General features: G+C 45.6%; 1 protein-coding gene across 7 annotated transcripts in view; it reads left to right on the top strand.

Moving 5' to 3' along the window:
* Positions 1 to 17,665, top strand: part of ARHGAP32 (Rho GTPase activating protein 32) — a 175,848-nt gene that overhangs the window by 117,003 nt on the left and 41,180 nt on the right. For 6 of the 7 annotated variants that reach the window (XM_085209455.1, XM_085209451.1, XM_085209454.1 and 3 more), the window contains 5 exons: positions 874 to 1,011; positions 2,744 to 2,836; positions 4,424 to 4,546; positions 5,752 to 5,829; positions 11,773 to 11,854. In XM_085209455.1, the coding sequence (XP_085065581.1) occupies positions 874 to 1,011; positions 2,744 to 2,836; positions 4,424 to 4,546; positions 5,752 to 5,829; positions 11,773 to 11,854 (514 nt within the window). Of the gene's footprint in view, positions 1 to 873; positions 1,012 to 2,743; positions 2,837 to 4,423; positions 4,547 to 5,751; positions 5,830 to 11,772; positions 11,855 to 17,665 lie in introns of those variants that run through there. The other variant, XM_085209459.1, reaches the window with a different exon arrangement.

Raw genomic sequence — 17,665 nt, 5'->3', positions numbered from 1 at the left:
GGATATCTTCTTTTTCAATATGGCCACACCGTTGTTTCTGGAAAAGAAAGATTGAAGAAGCACTTGGAATAGAAGGAGGGGAGGTTTGTGGATGTCCGTGGCCCCAGATTCAGAGTCCATGTCTGTAGAACAGAAATAGCATCATCTTCTGGGCTGCACGGGAGGATTAACTATTCGCCAAGAGCTCTGACCTGCAAACTGCTGCATTATTATGTTTTTTTTTTTTAACTGATCATAATAGGCTGTGAAGCATTTAGAAATAGACATTAGATATTAAAAGCTTCATGGGGTAAATTATGTTGCGCTGCCATGGCCCCTTCCTTGTCCCCTCGAGCACTGTGCATCTTGTCAATGGTTTTAATTGGGGAAATGATATGCACTCAGGAGTAAATTTTCACATAGTGCTGTTATTCATCATAGATTCTTTCCCCTTAAATTCAGCTGAAGATTTGCTTGAGGCACCTACAGAAATGTTGCAAGCCCCAGTGCTGCCTTCAGATCCTTGTTTGCATGATCTTCACCCGGTGCAGGATCTGATGTCAAGCTCTTTATACAACCGTTTTGTAATTTACGTTTGTGCAAAGACACCTTGTTCACAAAAATACTACAAAAATCCATCAGATGGGGCCGTTAACAGCTTTGCTGGGTCCCACAACCTCTGGGCCACGTGCAGCCCCACCGGTGTGTAATTAGAAGAGCGCTCACAATGCAAATTAACACACGTAAATATCGCTAAGGCACTTCCAGCACTTCCAAATGCTTTGCAAAACGGGATCTCCAGAGCTGTCTGCTGCTTCTGCCAGGATCATCACTTTCCTCATCCCAGCGGCCCTGGTGGGTCTGTAACCACATGGGGCCGTTCTCTCTGTGCAGGGGAAGAGTTGGATCGTGAAGCGCAGCTACGAGGATTTCCGAGTGCTCGACAAGCACCTCCATCTCTGCATTTATGATCGGCGTTTCTCCCAGCTCGCTGAGCTGCCCCGCTCCGACGTGCTGAGGGACAGCCCAGAGGTAAGCTACCAGCTCAGGGAATGAGAGCAGGGCATCACTTCCAGCCTTTAACTTCAATGGCTTTAAAGGGAAACGGCCTGCGAGTTCTTACCTATCGGTGTGCAGCTGTGGAGAGCATCCAGAAGGAGGCTGTACTGTCAGTGCCTCAACCAGGATGCTGGTTTGCCTTGGGAAGCTTTCCCAGTGCTGTGGATATTTGCTGACTTAACTCAGTCAACGTTCCTAGGGAGTGATGCTGCTGAAATGCTGGATTGTATTTATAGCCTTGAGATCACTGAAGTTATCTTTTTAACGACATTTGCATTAGTGTCGTATTTAAATTGTCTTTAAAGCGTGAGCAGGAGGTTTTCCTTTGCTGTCATACAGACTTCACGTGCTGAGAATTGGAATCCTTCAGCTTCTTTGCTGTGGATAACTGGGGGATTCATTCACGTCCAAAATAATTTGCTGGGAAGTAGCAGGTGCATCTTGACTGCATCATTTTGAAAGACAAGGAGAGACAATGCAGTGTGTGGCCACAGAGGGTTATTTGAGCCAGCAGAGCATGACAAAACCGCCTCTGTTGGGCTGCAGGCTGGCTGTGGGAAGAGCCTGTATCCCAGTTACAGGCAGGGCCCGCAGCTTCATTTCACAGGTCACTTGTCTCTGGGCCCTGTGCTTGTGTGTTTGCCCCCTGCCATCAAGCACGGCTACGGACCGACCCTGACATGCTCTGTCAGAAGGGGAATGTTGCCTGTCTGAAATGGGAGATCAGAAAATTGAAGCCATTCTGAGCGTTCAAAGCAGAATCTACCCAGGATCTGTAAATCAGTGTCTGTGTTCTTTCAGTGCCAACTGGGTGAGGATTGATTGCTTTAGAACTGCACACAATGGTTGAAATCAGTCCCCTCCTGCAGACTATGGGGCTTCTGCCATTCAGCACAGAGGGTCAATAATGCTCTTCTATTGCTCAGCAGATAATGTGATTTATTGGTTGCTTTGATTTCATGCAAGTTCTTTCTGAAGAGAATTTAAAGTTATTAGTCTCTTAGCTTGAACAGAAGCAGCAATACTCAGGATAATGAATTTCTGCATTTTTTTAAATTATTAATTATATTGTAATCATTCCTTCCTCTTAAATCTTCATTTGTGCAGCTGATCAAATGCATTCAGTGTGTACTTTATGCCGTGAGGTGAAGACCTGCATCCTGTCTGTGAGCACAGAGGATGCTGAGCAGCTCTCCTGCTTTGTGGAATCTCATCCTGCAGCTGCGTGGTGTCCCGTGATCATTTCTGCTTTGAATTGACCACATTTGAACGGATGTTTGAGGAGAACTCAAACAGTCCTACAAACTCTGCACTGTAATTCTGCTTCATAACACTGGCAGGGAAGCTTTGGGAAGACCTCACTGGCTTCTCTTTTATGATATCAGTGATGTGTATACGTGTGAAATTCACGGTGAGAGGAGGGCTGTCGATTCAAGGTATCTTTACAGGAGAAATTACTAAAAATCTACATATCTTATACCAAAATCCCATTGCCTTCATAGGGAGCTGCTGCTTTAGACACTTTTTTTCATGTAGTCACTGCAACACTGAGTACAGTGTGCTCTACTCCAGCTGACAGATATCTTTGCAAAAGTGAACTTATTTCTGTAACACTGGCCTATGCCAACGGATAACTAATGGTAATTCTGAAGGAGTCTCTCAAAGCTGTCGTGTGTTAACTCTGTGTGTTTCTTTCCTATTGCAGCTTGTCACCCACACGCTGATGGCTTACCTGTCCCGTCTCTCGGCCATCGCATGCAATAAGATCAACTGTGGGCCTGCCCTGACATGGATGGAGGTACGGAATGAAGCTCTGGTTGTTCTTTGTTCCCTGACTTTAGCCAGCAGAGTGAGCCACAGATGTGATCTCCTGCCTTTCAAGAGATGTAAACCTCCCAGATGTATCACTGGAATGCGGTCCTAAAAGCTTAAGTTCCTCACTACAGGTGTTTAGATGGCCACAAAAGGTGTAGTGTGAAAAGAATCAGATCAGGCATTATAAACATGCAAAGGATTTGTCCTATCCTGCTTGGGTTTTATAACCCAAAGATGTCATTCTCATTTTCACAAAGTAAAGGAAGGTGGCACTTTTGATGAACCAAGGGTTGTGTCAGCCGACCACCACCTCAGTCCTGTCCATGAGGTCTCCAAGGAATGGGTTACAGGAAAAGGACAGCTTACACTCCTTTTAGGGGCTGTCTCATTTCTGTTTGTCCTCTTTCTTTCCCCCTTGTTATAGCTGCAGAAACAATAAATACGATCTGCTCCCATTTGCTGTCGCTGTTGGTTGAGCTGCTCAACAGAGCTTGCTTTGTGCTTGCAGTGGCACTGTTTGCATCTTGTGAATTGCAGCTGTAACTTTGGTTTCCCTCTTAACAGCCTTCTACCATCTTAAACAAGCAACATTCTTGGGCAAAGAGTGCAGGAGAGAATGGGGCTCAGTGGGCATTGGCACCTGTGTGCATCAGTGCCATTGCTGATCAGTCTGGGTGGGGATGTGTGTGTCTGCATTGCCTGCTGATACTCCTGCACACCAGGAGCAGAAACAACTGTGATTAGACTTGCAGTTCGTTATTAAATGCTCATGATGAGGGCTGAGTGCATTTCCTGCAGCTTTCCCTGCAGATGTGCTCCTCTCCATGAAATCCTTTGGGATGAAACGAATCTTGGAAACCTCCTCAGCATGAAGGGAGGAAGAAAATTAGAGGCAAAACTGAAACTGTGATAGCCTTTACAGCAACCCAGTAGAAGTAGAGATGGCAGCAAATGCCACTGGAATTGCTGCAGTGCAGTTTGAATTCCCTCGAATAACCTTTTCAATTAACTGAGATCCTTGCAAAACTTTACATGAGCACAAAAATCTGGAAATTTTGATAGCAGCGAGGGATGCAGCCGTGTTTTCTTAAAATAAAAAGAAATAAAAGGATGGGTGAAAACTGGAAGTGTCACGAGTTTCCAATTGACATCATTTCCCCTTATTCTGCACTTCTCCTTGAGCATTCGTTACTTTGCAGGGAATTTTTGTGGTCATTCTTGTATTGTCATTTTAAATGCTTAAGAAAAAAACAATACAGCTGTTAAAAGGAGGTGTGAGCATCCACTGTCTTGCTACTGTTTGTACACAGAGATGCACAGATACAGTGTTTTTGTCCTTGAGTGGATGGAGGGGATGTACGACCTTCTGAAATACTCCACGAATTGTTCTTCCCCTTTCTTTCTGTTTACTCTGCTCTGCGATGCCTCTCCGTGCTGCTCTGCTCTGGGGGGCCCCAAGCTGTGCTGTCTCTGTGAATCAGCTTGAAATCTCTGCCGTGTATGAGCACCAATAAAATGCCTCCTCGCCTGTCCTCAGCTGCCTCACAGCCGCCTGCGTTCTTTGTTTCAGATTGATAACAAGGGGAACCACCTGCTAGTCCATGAGGAGTCATCTATTAACATTCCAGCTATTGCTGCTGCCCATGTTATTAAGAGATACATTGCCCAGGCACCGGATGAGCTCTCCTTTGAGGTAAATAGTTAAAGGCATTGGCATTCCTTGTTGTCGAGTGCAGTGTAATGTGTGAACCCATCAGGAATATACTCAGACACCTTCGGAATCACAGAATGGCCTGGGTTGAAAAGGATCTCAAAGATCGTCTGGTTCCAACCCCCTGCTGTGTGCAGGATCACCAACCAGCAGCCCAGGCTGCCCAGAGCCACATCCAGCCTGGCCCTGAATGCCTGCAGGGATGGGGCATCCACAGCCTCCTTGGGCAACATGTAATGTTTGGTGAGGTGAAGCTTAGAAGATTCAGTTCAATATTAGACTTGCAGTGGGTTGGATACAGTGAGGAGTTCAGTCATCTGTAAAATATAGCTTTACTTGGCATTTGTATCTTTTGATTACTGCCAAGTATTCTAGCCTGGTCTCTGAGCAGCAGCAGACCCTGCACACACAGTGCCTTAAGTGCATTAAATCCATTCAGGACATGTGTGTACATGGACACAAGCCAACTGAATTATTCACAGGCCAGTTCTATACAGCCTATATCCCTATTCTAAACTTTTTAAAAACTTCTCCTCCCATGAAAAGCGAAGAACCAGATTGTCAAAAATTTGGTACTGAGGAGACATACAATAATCCATAGGTGTTCTGGAAATCGTGCTTGATGCAGAGCAGGAGCTGCTTTGAGGCAAAGCCCAGAGGAGTGGGCCCTGCAATCTTTGGGCACCCAGCTCTTCTATCCCAAAGCAGTGTTTTGTTCTATGTACCATGGAGCATCCATGGAGCATTCACTGCGTCATACAAAAAAGCGTAAAGGAAAACAGTTACTGCCCAAAGGAGCTTTTTTGTGATCACATTCTCAGCAGGAAGTAAAAATAGCAGTGATAGTCTATTGCTGCCAGGGCTTTGTTCATGTTCAAAATCAAAGCAATCATTCCTGCACGCCAAAGAACGGAGCTAATCAGAAAGACATGTGGGTCTGTCATCTTCCACGTTCAGATGCATGCAGTGCAGGATGCGGGCAGTTTGTTGGTGTCTCTGTATTAATATAAGCACTGGGATTGCAGTTCTACTTCCAGTTTTACAAAGGTAAATGTCTTTAAGAGCTGCGTTGGCGCAATTGCTCACAAGTTTTACAGTTTTTGCAGCGCAGAAGAATGCAGCCCTTTGAATTGTGCTTTCCTCCTGGCTGTGCTGAAGCTGGGATTGATGTTGCCAATCTCTTGCAGGTGGGAGACATTGTGTCTGTTATCGATATGCCACCAAAGGAGTTGACCACCTGGTGGAGGGGCAAGCACGGATTTCAGGTAGGCACAAGCTTCAGCCTTGATAGCACGCCTTAAATAAAGTCAGAAGTCCCAGCTTAGAGCTGCTCTGCCTGCACAGGATTATGAGCATAAACAGGTCCCCTGTGTTGGTGTAAGAGGACCTTGTTTTCCTTTTGCTCTAGGCTTGGGCTAGAGCTGAAATATGGTCTTTGTAGGAAATGGTCTCCTCACCAACTGTGCAGAGCAGGGACAGCTGTGACTCTTTGATGCTGCTGGCCTGATGTTAGGGGAGCTTTTACTGAGCCCTGTCTGAGACAGCTGACAGCTACTCAGGTTATACCATTCTTTCCACTATCTAAAACGAGCTCAGGCAGAGTGGAAAGGGCTCAGACAAAGGCAGCTGGTCAGACTGCCACTGACTTGGACAGGCCAACCAGTGTGTGCTTTCATGTCTCCATTTATTAGAAAGCATTAACATTGCTGCTCTCTGTAGATGCCAGCAGAGAGATTTGGGCTCAGTTTGCAACTTATCTGTGACTTAGGTACCAAAACTTCTGAGTTGAAATGGTGCTTTCCTTCCACAGAGTTGTTGTTCTGTTCAGTATATCTGTTCTGTATAACTGCTAATAATTAACAAAAAAAAAAAAAAAAAAAGCCTTAATTTGCAAAACAAAGTCCCAAAGCTGCTGCTGTATGGGGGGGAACTGGCTTTGTCTCCTCACACTGCAGGAGTTTCAGCTCCTTCCAAGCAGGAAGGAACATTTGCTCTGTTGCTCCTCTGAGTAGGTGGGATTTTGAGTTCCTTCTGGAGAGGGTCAGAACTGACCACACTTGTATGTTTGGGCCTAGAAAGCCTTCTTGGTGTAGTGAGATGGACTTTTCTGTGCCAGACTCAGTGGTGGTTCTGCTGTCATTAATACCAGGGCTGTGTGCAGTTGGATCCCATCTGAATGGAATGTTACATACATTCTGTGTTCCCATTAGAGAGCACCTGAGATAGATACAGCTTTTGTTGCCTTTATATCTGGTGTGGGTGTTCTGATAATATCTCACTAAGATGTCCAAGCTGCTCTGACTTAATGATTAGTGAAGTGCTTTTGTGCTGCTTGCAGTGATCAACTACACTGTACTTAACTCTTGAGTGAATTGGTAAGAGAAAACAGAAATACACTGTGGTTTGTGTATGAGCCATTATGCACAAAGCTGATTGCTTGCAAGTGTCTGTTGTCCCCACGTAGGATGTGGGTTCCATCACTCAGTGCAAGCTCCCTGCTTGCCATCAGCCTGCTAGAAACTGTGACTCGATGTGAAGAGCAGCACTGCTGATTAAAGACACGAGAGCCAAGGGAGCTGTTTTGCAATTTGCCACTGCCTTGTGCCTGAGGTCAGAGCAATCCTGTTGTGCCTTCATTGCATAAAGTTATGTTGATGAGCACTTGGGAAGCGTTCGTCATTTTTGTGATAGCTATCAAGAGATGAAAATTCTAGGGCTGTAGAGAGAAGGAGAGGGTTTTTTAACCTGTGTTTCAAGTTCAGGGCCCATAAGCTGTGAGTGTATACAAAGTGAATCTCCTGGTGTAACACAGGTTTTGATCCCACAAACTGCTGCAGTGAAAGGAGAATTCAGAAGGATGGGATATTTCTCTGGTGTGATGCACCTGGCCTAGGGATGTATTGCAGTTCAGTGCCATCAATTAATGCTTTAAAAAAAAGAGGATATAGGGGAAAGATTTTGTTCTGTAATATACAAAAGAACTGATGAAACTGTGTGACCTCTACAGAGTTGATTCCAGGTAAACAATTCTGTTCCCATTTAGGAACAACAGCCATCGTAAAAATGATCACAATCTGCTGAGCCAGTCATTTGAATTGATAAAATAAATCAGCAAAGTCCATCTTGCCAGATCGCTGAGATTCTGAGATCATCTGCGCTGCAGGGAGCAAAGACTTGCTTGTAATGTCATGCAGCCTGTGAAATGCACACCAGTGCACTGCTGGGGGTATGGAGCTGCTCAGGGGAGGCTCTGAGCACTGTCTCCTGTTATCTCTAGGCAGGTTGTCAGTAGCACAGGTGGCTGTGCTTCTGGCAGGGGTGGCACAAGGAGAAGATGTAGGACGACCCGTGGTTGGTAGGTTCCAGTTTTTGGAATGCCCTGTAGCAGTCTGGTCTGTGATGGAAGTATTTGGGAAGCGTTTCAGGTGATGGCCTTTGCATGGCAAATTCACACTGCGGGATGGAAAATGGGTAACAGAAAGCTGCAGGAGTGCAGCTCAGTGGGAGTGCAGTCATCTGCAAGGAGCCACGGGCCATCATATGCAGCGTCATTCAGATTTGTCTTACCTCCATCTTGGTGTTTTCTTTTCTCTATTTTGATGATGCATATTTTTAATGGAAAGCACAGTAACAGGATGTGAGTCTGGATGGATAACGTGGGTAAAATCACCTCGTGTGGGGAGGCACACACCAGAAGAAGATGATCAGAGTGGAATCCCAGGCAATAAGAGGTCCTTCCAGGAGCGTTGGAGCTGGCTGCCAGGGCTGTCCTTCCTTCAGAATATGAGAAGGCTTTGATTGCTTTATTTGCACACCGTTTGGTGTGCTCCCAGATCTCGTCCTGACCTGGAAAGCTTTGACCATCGATGAACTTTTGTGCCTACAGGTGTCCGGAGAAACCAGACCTGGCATGGTGCAGATATGCTCCATTTGAACCGCAGCTTTGATTCAGTATGGAGGATGGTTTGTGCTTTGCCAGCCCAAGTGACTCCTTGGGAATTTGTCTTTCTGTTTCCTGTTGCAGTTGCAGGCACCTTTCTCCCAGTATCTGATCTAAGGACTGCATTGCAAAGTAGTTAATCCTGCGCAGAACAAAACAACCCTTTAGGCTCTTTATCATTTTCCCTGGTTAAAGTACAATCATTTTTAAGATGTTTTTCCTCTAGCTTTTTTCGTTTCAAATGCCCTCTGTGAGTCACTGCTTTCATTGTAAGATTGTTACCTAATTTACAGCCACCTCCACAGTAACAGCCTCCCAGCCCTCTTTGTTCTCTTCTTCTTTTCCTTCATGCTTTGTCTTTTCAATCAGTGTCAGATAGCTGAATCATCAGAGACAGGCCCTCTTCTGATGCACAACTGCCTTCCGATGTTGTTAATAATTCTGACTTTGGGGTATGGCTTCATTAGTTGCACTGCTGCACAACAGCAAGCTGCCCAGCTGCTGGGGGTGGCACGAAATGATGCACAAGAATGTGTGCAACCAGCAGGAGATCGGATGCTTTTGGAACCCTTTGTGATTTACAACTAAGAGAAAAAAACTGAATTAAATTTAATCCGTGTTTTAGCCTCTGTCAAGACCAAAATGCAATCAAAATGTCTCAAACAGTACTTTATTTGACATTTATGTTGCTGATACGTTCCCATTCATTGGAATCCCCTCCTCCAACACTGACAGTGGTTACTGTTAGTTTGTCTTTCCCATAAAACCTCCACCATCTTCCAGTTTTGGCAAAATCTGTGCAAAGAAATGATGTGGTAGCTGCTGTAGAAATGTGTGCACACAGCAGCAGTGTGTTTTCCTCCCTCGGTTCAGGCGTGAATGATTTTTTAACCTTCACATGACCTTGTATTTATCTAAATATATGTTATCCTTGCTATTAATTTTCGTACGTTGCCAAATCCTTTAATCCTGGCCCCAGCACCAACAGCGCCTTGCTACATCTGCTGAGATTAACTCTTGGACTTAACTCATGTATTTATACAAAATCATGGAGAACTTTCCATGCAGGGAGAAGCAGCATCAATTAAGAGGGTGGGAATGAGGCAGAAGTCATAGGTGATGACCCTGCAGATGATCTCCTGGGGATCATTAAGAAATGTCAGGATAAATAAGTCAAAAAAATGCAAGCTGTCAGCTGTTAGCAGGAAGTTAATGTCAGAGAGTTTGTAAGTGCTGAGAGAAGTGAGAATTCTTTCCCTTAGCATTGTTCATTGCAATTATTGGTTCTGAACATGGCAAAAAATGGGATGTAGAAGCAAGCATCACGTTATATCTAGGAGAGCTTTAGAGATATCTCAGAGCAGTGACACAGCCATCCCAGCCATGTTTCATTTCAGAAGTCATGGTTGGCATTTTGTATTGCACCGAGAAACAGGAAAGACATCAAACCTCATCTCTATTCCTCCTAATCTAAAAGTTGTCTCCTGCATCTCTTGCACAGGAAATTTCCTAGAGAGACTCTTAGCTGTAGAGCAGTGTTTTAAAATACACATGATGTAATTTGTTTAAGCAGCAGTACTTCTTGCATATTTGCCAATCAGCATTTTTCTCCACGTCTCCAGGGAGAACTAGGAACAGTCTCCTAGGCTGAACTGTTCGCCTGGGCACAGCGTGCATGGCACAGGCATGCATGGCACAGCGTGCATGGCACAGGCATGCATGGCACAGCGTGCATGGCACAGGCATGCATGGCACAGCGTGCATGGCACAGGCATGCATGGCACAGCGTGCATGGCACAGCGTGCATGGCACAGCGTGCATGGCACAGGCATGCATGGCACAGCGTGCATGGCACAGCGTGCATGGCACAGCATGCATGGCACAGTGTGCATGGCACAGGCATGCATGGCACAGGCATGCATGGCACAGCGTACACAGCACAGCGTGCACGGCACAGGCATGCATGGCACAGTGTGCATGGCACAGGATGCACGGCCCAGCATGCATGGCACAGTGTGCACGGCACAGGATGCATGGCACAGGCATGCATGGCACAGGATGCACAACACAGCATGCATGGCACTGCTGCTGGTTGATTGGGAGCTTACTGGTGAAAATCATTGCAGAGTAAGAAAGAGTTCCTTTCTCTTGGGGACAGGAGGGAGTTGTACAAGATGACTCAATGGGGAGAGCCTTCTGCCAGGCTCCTTGCCATGCGTTGTTGCAGCACTGGAGCAAAGTGTGGCTGCAGGGCTGAGATGATGCTTTCAGATCACATGGGGCAGGAGATGCTGCTGCTGGCTGAGCTCCTACCTCCAGCCAGCACTCTTCTGTGCTGTGCCATGCTCCAAAGAGAAGAAGGGCTGGAGAGGAGGACAGAGTTGTTGCTGCCTGGGAGCAATGTGAGACCTGGAGTCCTGCTGCTGTTAGAGGTTGTTCCACTGCACCATGCTGCTCCTTCTAGAAATAGCTGGGTTTATTTCTAGTCAAATTACTTTTGTTATTTACAGAATAACTCATTTTACTCCTTGTAGATGTTACTAAACCTCTTCTGGTTGGTGGTGGAATTCATTTTAACTAAAACCACATCTAAGCTGTCTAACAAGATGCTTAAATGTACTTGATTTGAATGCTACAGGAATATCAGTTACCCACCTTCATCAGGTTGTGCACGCAATTAGGACACTCAGAACCACTTTGCATAAAGCACTTTCTCCCTGTTTACTATAGGAGAATATGCATTTTTCTGCAATGGGACTACATAGACATGCAAAAATATTTACCCCAGTTTTGTAAAGGAATACAGTGTCAAAGAGCTGGTGAATATACTGTTGTGAGAGTGGAAAAAAATCAGGTGTTGGTGAGATTTGAGTACAGATGACTGAGATGCTAAGAGCTGAACAACCTGCCTCATCATTAGATTTCTCATTGCACGCACAAGGAGCACAGCTGAAGTCTTTCCCTTCAGTTCCCCTTTGGTGTAGGGCTGTAAGGCATTCTGTCCTCTCCCTGCCCCATGCACAGAAGTTGACCATCTCTGTCCTGCGTACAAGCATAGAGAACAGAACAATTATTTGGTTTGTGGACTTTTTGACTGCAGCATTTTGAAGAATGATGACTCTTATGCAGTCTGGTTTGTGTTGGATGAGGTTGTGGGGCATCAGGAAAGCACATCCCGAAGAAAATGTTATGTGGTTGTTGGTTGAACAGTTCAGATCTTAGAAACACTGCATTCAGTACTCTGCCTCTCTTTTTGTTCTTATCACAGGTTGGATTTTTCCCTAGTGAGTGTGTTGAACTAATTAACGACAAAGTTCCTCAGTCTGTCACCAATTCGGTGCCAAAGCCAGGTATGTATGTTGCGTTTTAAGGTGCAGTGAAGTGAAATGGAGTCTTTTATCTTGTGTTCCATGTTTAACACCTCCTTTGTACGCCCTATGTCTTACTCTGTGTTGATCATCCTTTATGCGTTCCACTGCTGCCCTTTCTCTATGTTGACCATCTGCAGGTTCCTCCTCTCTCAATGGTACCCACTGCTAAATGTCTTACATTACTAAATGTCTTGTATGGTAGTAGCAGTGTTCATCTCTTGCATGGTCTGAAAGACTTCAGGCACGTGAGAACATAAGGTTCCTGCAGCAATCCATGTAGCTTCCCAGCTCTTGGTGTTTTACATTCGTGTTTGTGCTTTGGAACACACCAGTGGTCCAAAAATGCTTTTGCTGATTTAGGTGGAGTAGATTAATCAGGTATTGCAAGCTGCTTTCTCTTTGGAGTGTGATGGAGGAAGTCAGCTAGAACAGAATTGGGATCCTCATTGCCTCCGTTCTGGGTATACAACTCCATCCACTCCTAGCACCCTTTGGCTGTGTGTGAAGTACAGGCAAACCAACAGCAGCTCTGCTGATGGAAGGGAAAATCAGTAGGAGATGTAAGCTGTCCTCCTCCTATTATTATCCTAGTGTGTGTTGGAAGTGCTTACAGGTGTATGTGCTGGGATGTCCATCGAATTTACTGGTGCTGAAGCTTTTGTTTTACCCCTCCAGTTTCTTATCCACAAGTGTTTGTGTGTGTGTGTGTTTATCTTCTGTACCATGAGAAGCAGTTTGAAATTGCTGATCTGTCCCAAAACGTTTTGCAGCAGGCATGTTGAGATGGAGAGCTGCTTAACGATTGTTCATCTGTTTTCTTTATTTTAATGATGATCTTATCTTACGAGATAGCTGGTTTGATGTGCTGCAAACAGATGCAATTGCAAAGTCTGATTTTTACTGCAGGAAATGCATTTTATCAGGTCTTGTGTTAGGACGTGGAGCTTTCAGGTTCAATGGTAGGAAGTCACGAGCACCCTAAGTTATCAGCCTGCTGCATTCATCTGCATTCTCCAGTTCAGGGAAATCAGTTTGGCAGCTTTTGTTATTCCTGGGAGCATGCAAATTTGTATTGGTTGGGATCAGTGTCAGAGATCACTGGCAGTTGGAGGCAATGCAGCAGGTGGTCATTCCCTAAGGGCAGTTCCTCCTGTTGGATGCTGAGCTCCATGCACTGTGCTCAGTCCCTGCTCTGTGCTCTGTCAGCTGCAGCATGGTAGATGAGGGAGCCTTTATACACAGGCCGAGCTGATAGAAACAATCATAAGTGAGTGTTTATTGTTAAATATGGCTCAGGCAATTAAATGTCATGAACTGCTAGTGAGCAGATCCTTGCTATGCTTTAATGAGAGATAACGAAGTAGCATAGATCAATAAATTCTCTTTGCCTTTAACAAGACGCTGGGGGGTGGATTTCCTCTGTCAGTCCAGGGAAATGTTTGCTACAAAGTTATAACAAAAGCCTGAATCCTATTAAAAGTAATATGACGAGATATATTGCCAAGCCATGAGGCTGTCCCTGCTGCCCTTCCCTGGCAGTCATTCCAGGCATGCAATTAAAGGCAGAAGCAGCACAGTGCGAAGGCTTCGCATGCATGGACTGCTAGAGCAAAAGTTGCAGCTGTTTCTGTAATCCTCCCCTGCCCTTCCTTTGCAGGCAGAATCTGTGATACCGTATCACTGCAGCGTTGCACTCCCTGTTTTCTTTCCACCTTGGATGTCAGTGCACTGTGTGGTGGAGGCAGATGGCTCCAACTCTCCCTTGCTTGCTGCAGAAGTTGGGACTGGAGGCAGCTGGAAGGAGTTTGGAGCAGTCGTCCTCCTGTGGTTAAGCATGTTGAATGTTGTGCTGCAGAACTGGAGGGCTGGAGGGAAAAAATGATGTGTGAAAGAGAGAAGGGGTGAGAACATCAGGGAGGAGGAGAGAGTTTCAGTTTGCTGCTCTGGGTTCCCACAGCTGCTGTGTCAATACGGGCAGGAGGGAGGCACAGGGCAGCAGTGAGGTGCTCGAGTAGCATTGCTGCAAAGCGTGCAGCTGGGTCTGCCAAGGAGCCGCACTGCTGGGATGGTGCAGAGCTTGCTTTTTGCTCACCCAGTGCATTTAATGCCTTTTAATCTGCAGCTTATGCGTATGTGGGATATTTTCCGTGCACTTTAGTATCCACATAAACTAATTTCCTCCCTTTGGATACATTTTAAACATGAGATTGGCTTTTCCCCTGGAATAGAGACTTTCCTAAAGGGAACCACTTGGAGCTTTTGACCTTCCCTAACATTGTCAGGGTCTTTCATCCAGAATTAATGTTAAGTTGTAGATGTGGGGTTGATAAGACGTGCTTATCAGCATCCAAACTTTATTTTCTTTAATCAAAGTATGGTGTGCAGAGCTTCCAGGACATGTTGTATCTGCAGCATAAAGCTCTTTGCCTTAAAGGACTTTACAAATGTAGGACTGCTTGTGCTGTTTAATTGTCATAGATTTGGCTGCATTGAGTAATGTAATGAAAAGCAGATGGAAAGCAAAGAACTTCCTGCCCTGTGTTTTTACTGTTATTTACAGAAAGAGGCTTTGATTTGCAGAAGTGATGAGGGCAACATTTTAATGGACCCATAAAACATTGCAATGGTCTTAAATCCAGTACCAATAATGACAGAAGTTCAACTGGAAACAAAAGGCAGCAAAAGGGAGAGGAGCGCTGTGCTGAAGTGCAAACTGCTTCTCGAATAAGTCTTTCCATGGGCTGTGGAAGCCCTAACTGTACATTTGGGAATTGCCCGTGGGTTGTGGCTGCATTTCCTCTTTTTGTCCAGCTCTGCCCAGCTCTGGCTATCTCTCTGCAGCAGTGTCTGTGTGCTTGTGCTCTCCCTGCTCACTGCTTTGCACACTTAGCTCTGCCAGGCAGTGTGTCTCAGCTGTCTGTCTCACCCCATTTGTTCTCATAACCGTGGGCTGGCAGTATTTAAAACCTCCGACCATGCTTCACCTCATCCATGCAGTTTGTCCCATGCCTGGAGGCGCTGGCGTTGCTGTTGGTCTGTAAGTGTGCTTGCTGGTGGGGAGCATCTTGTTCCAGGTGGGACACAGCTGCAGTTATCGGTGTGACAGTTTGAGCTCAAGTGAAGAAATAGGGGGTAAGAAGGTAATTTTTTTCCAAAAACAGTGTTTTAAAAAACTCAGGGATAGTTCTCACCCATCCTCCATCCTGCTCAGGGCAATGGAGTCAATGGGCCCAACAGCTCTACCCACGTTTGTGGAGGATGTTTTTCAAATTCTTCTCTTATCCACTCATTTAATTCAGATTTAACAAGGAGATGTGCTCTTATTATATGAAATCAAGGGTATGTGAAGGGGTGTTTATTTAAAAGATGGAGAAGAATAAGGTGCAAATAGATGGGACGTGCTGCAGATGGCAGGGCTGAACAGCCATTTGACACTGATGAGTGCATAATGTCTTAATTAGTGTTTTTATAAGAAAAATATGGAAAGAAAATGTACCTAATTAGTACCGTTCTCGTTAACCTTCAGCAAACAAACTGTTTCAATAAAGCTAAATTAAATGAAAATGTTACTGAGGCAATGCAGGTGCTGTTTGCAGGGTGGAAGAGGCAGGGAGCAAACACACAACGCACCCAGGGCTCCCAAAGCAGTCCGTGGTCAGAAGACAGAACACTGCTGTCAGTACAGACAGACCTAAGGACCAGTCCTCGAAGAAATCTTGTTTTCTCAGCTCCTATGGAGTGAGAGGACAAAGGTTTGGGGATGAAAGGTCAGCATGAGAGGCTGTGCAGTGTGCTGGTGGTTCCTCTGAGCTGGGAAGGGACCTCAGAAGGGCAGTGCCAGCATCGCACCACTGCTCTGACCTGGGGCGGGGGGGGGGGATGACATTTCCTGGGCTTTGTGTCTTCTGCATTCCATCCAAACACGGAGCTCAGGCTGGGGCAGCAAGGGCTGAGTCTGCCTTGTGTGCAGTGAGTGATTTTGGGGGGGAAAAACCACTGACGAGAGGAAAACGTGCATCTTAGGCAGTGAATGCAGGGAACGGAATGTAAGATAAAGCAGCTGTCTGCTTTAGCTCCGCAAGAAATGGAGGAAAGCTGAACATGTAAGAAAACCATTTATGCACGTAGCAAATTTACAAATTTCTGAGGTATTCTTAATTATTGCCGCTAATGGATCAGCATTGTCTGTTTATGTAAAGACACACTACAACTTCCAGCCCCGTTTCTGACTCAACAAAGTGCTTAACCATAAACACATGCTTAGCAGGCACTGCAAGGACTGCAAACAAAGCAGAGGTTTGGCTGTGCTGCTCAGCAGGGTGGGCCTTGTGCAGAGTTCAGGCATGCCTAGTGTGTTGTTTCTGAGCTGGGACACGCTGGGTGGGGAATTCCTGGATCCCAATGAATTTCCAAAGCATACGTTTCTTTCTTCCTGGTTTCCCCCTTGTTTCCATCTCTCTGTTCCCTTTCTTCCCCCTGCACACACCAGGCAGTGGCAGTGATGCTCTGAAGGATATCCAGGAATCCAAAACAAAGCTCAGTCTGACACGTGCTTTTGTCAGAAGCCCTTTGGACATAAGGCATAACACAGCAGGGAAACAAAGCAACTGCTTCTCAGCCTCTTTTTAGGTCCTGCCAGTGCTGATGTGAGCCTCCCAGCAATATCCTATTGCTGTGTCTGCAAACGTCCTGTTTTGCCACTGAGCTCTCACTTACACGCACAGCTCCTTCTGGGATGTCGCTGGGATGTCATAAATCAGTCTTAAAATTGGATATGCAAATACTGTTTGTGTGCCTATCTATAAAAAAAAGCAATATATATGTGTGCGTGTAGAGATGCATACGTACTTTCCCTGTGTACACACCTCCAGCCCGTTGGCATGGAGATGGGGCTGTGTTACCATGGTAACGGGGATGCAGGGCTCCAGCTGCTGTTCTGCTGGAGAGCACAGGGTGGGCGATGCTGCTTCCTGAGCACTGGAGGAGGAGATGCACTTAGAAACTAACAGCATCACTTAAAGGAGCTCTGCCTGCAGCTCCCATTCCTACCAAAGGTGCGCAGGCTGCAGCTGTGTTTAATTCTGTGTGATTTTTGTTTAAATCTCTGTGATTCATCCTCCAGCATTGGCCAAACTCAGTTGTGATCTATTCTGTGTATTTCTAAAAGCTCTGTTTTCAGTGTGAAAACTGATTACAGCAGTGTGTTTGTGTAACACACGTGTGTTTGTACCAGAAGTGAAGGCTGGACGTGTGCTGTGATCATTGCTGAGGCAGCCCTATTCCTGCATCCACCTGCATCCTCAGCAGCCCCACTTCTCTGGGAATTTAGGTGTTTTCTTGGCTCGTCTCATCTGACCTCACCTTTTTTGCTGTTTTTCATGACCTTATCACATCACTGATTCTGCACACAGACATTGCTAGGAAAGACTGCTTCCTTTTGGACCATGTTCTGGAGGAAAGAACTTGCTTGAATAAGAGAGAAAAGAAATGTGGTTAAATACGGGAGTTTTGTGGCACTGTAAATGCTCCTAATGCATCCATGGTTGCACAGAGAGAGCAGAAAACAACTTTTTGTACTTCAACTATCAGTCTTCTTGTGGTTCCTATGTGCAAAGCTGCCCCTGATGTCCCAGTGCTGAAATCCACGTCTCTTCTCCACTGCTGTCTTCTAGAGTCACCAAAGGAAGAACTGTTTTTCAACCAGGCTTTAAGACTTTATTTCACTTCTGTAATGAGAGGTTTGTTGGATGCTTACTTCAAAAAACAAATTTATTTAGCAGTATTTTGCAG

This window comes from Meleagris gallopavo, chromosome 26 (assembly GCF_905368555.1).
Source record: "Meleagris gallopavo chromosome 26, MGAL_WU_HG_1.1, whole genome shotgun sequence".
In the NCBI taxonomy this organism is placed as follows: domain Eukaryota; kingdom Metazoa; phylum Chordata; class Aves; order Galliformes; family Phasianidae; genus Meleagris; species Meleagris gallopavo.
The sequence above is the reverse complement of the archived record's forward strand: the minus strand, read 5'-3'. Positions and strand labels throughout refer to the sequence as shown.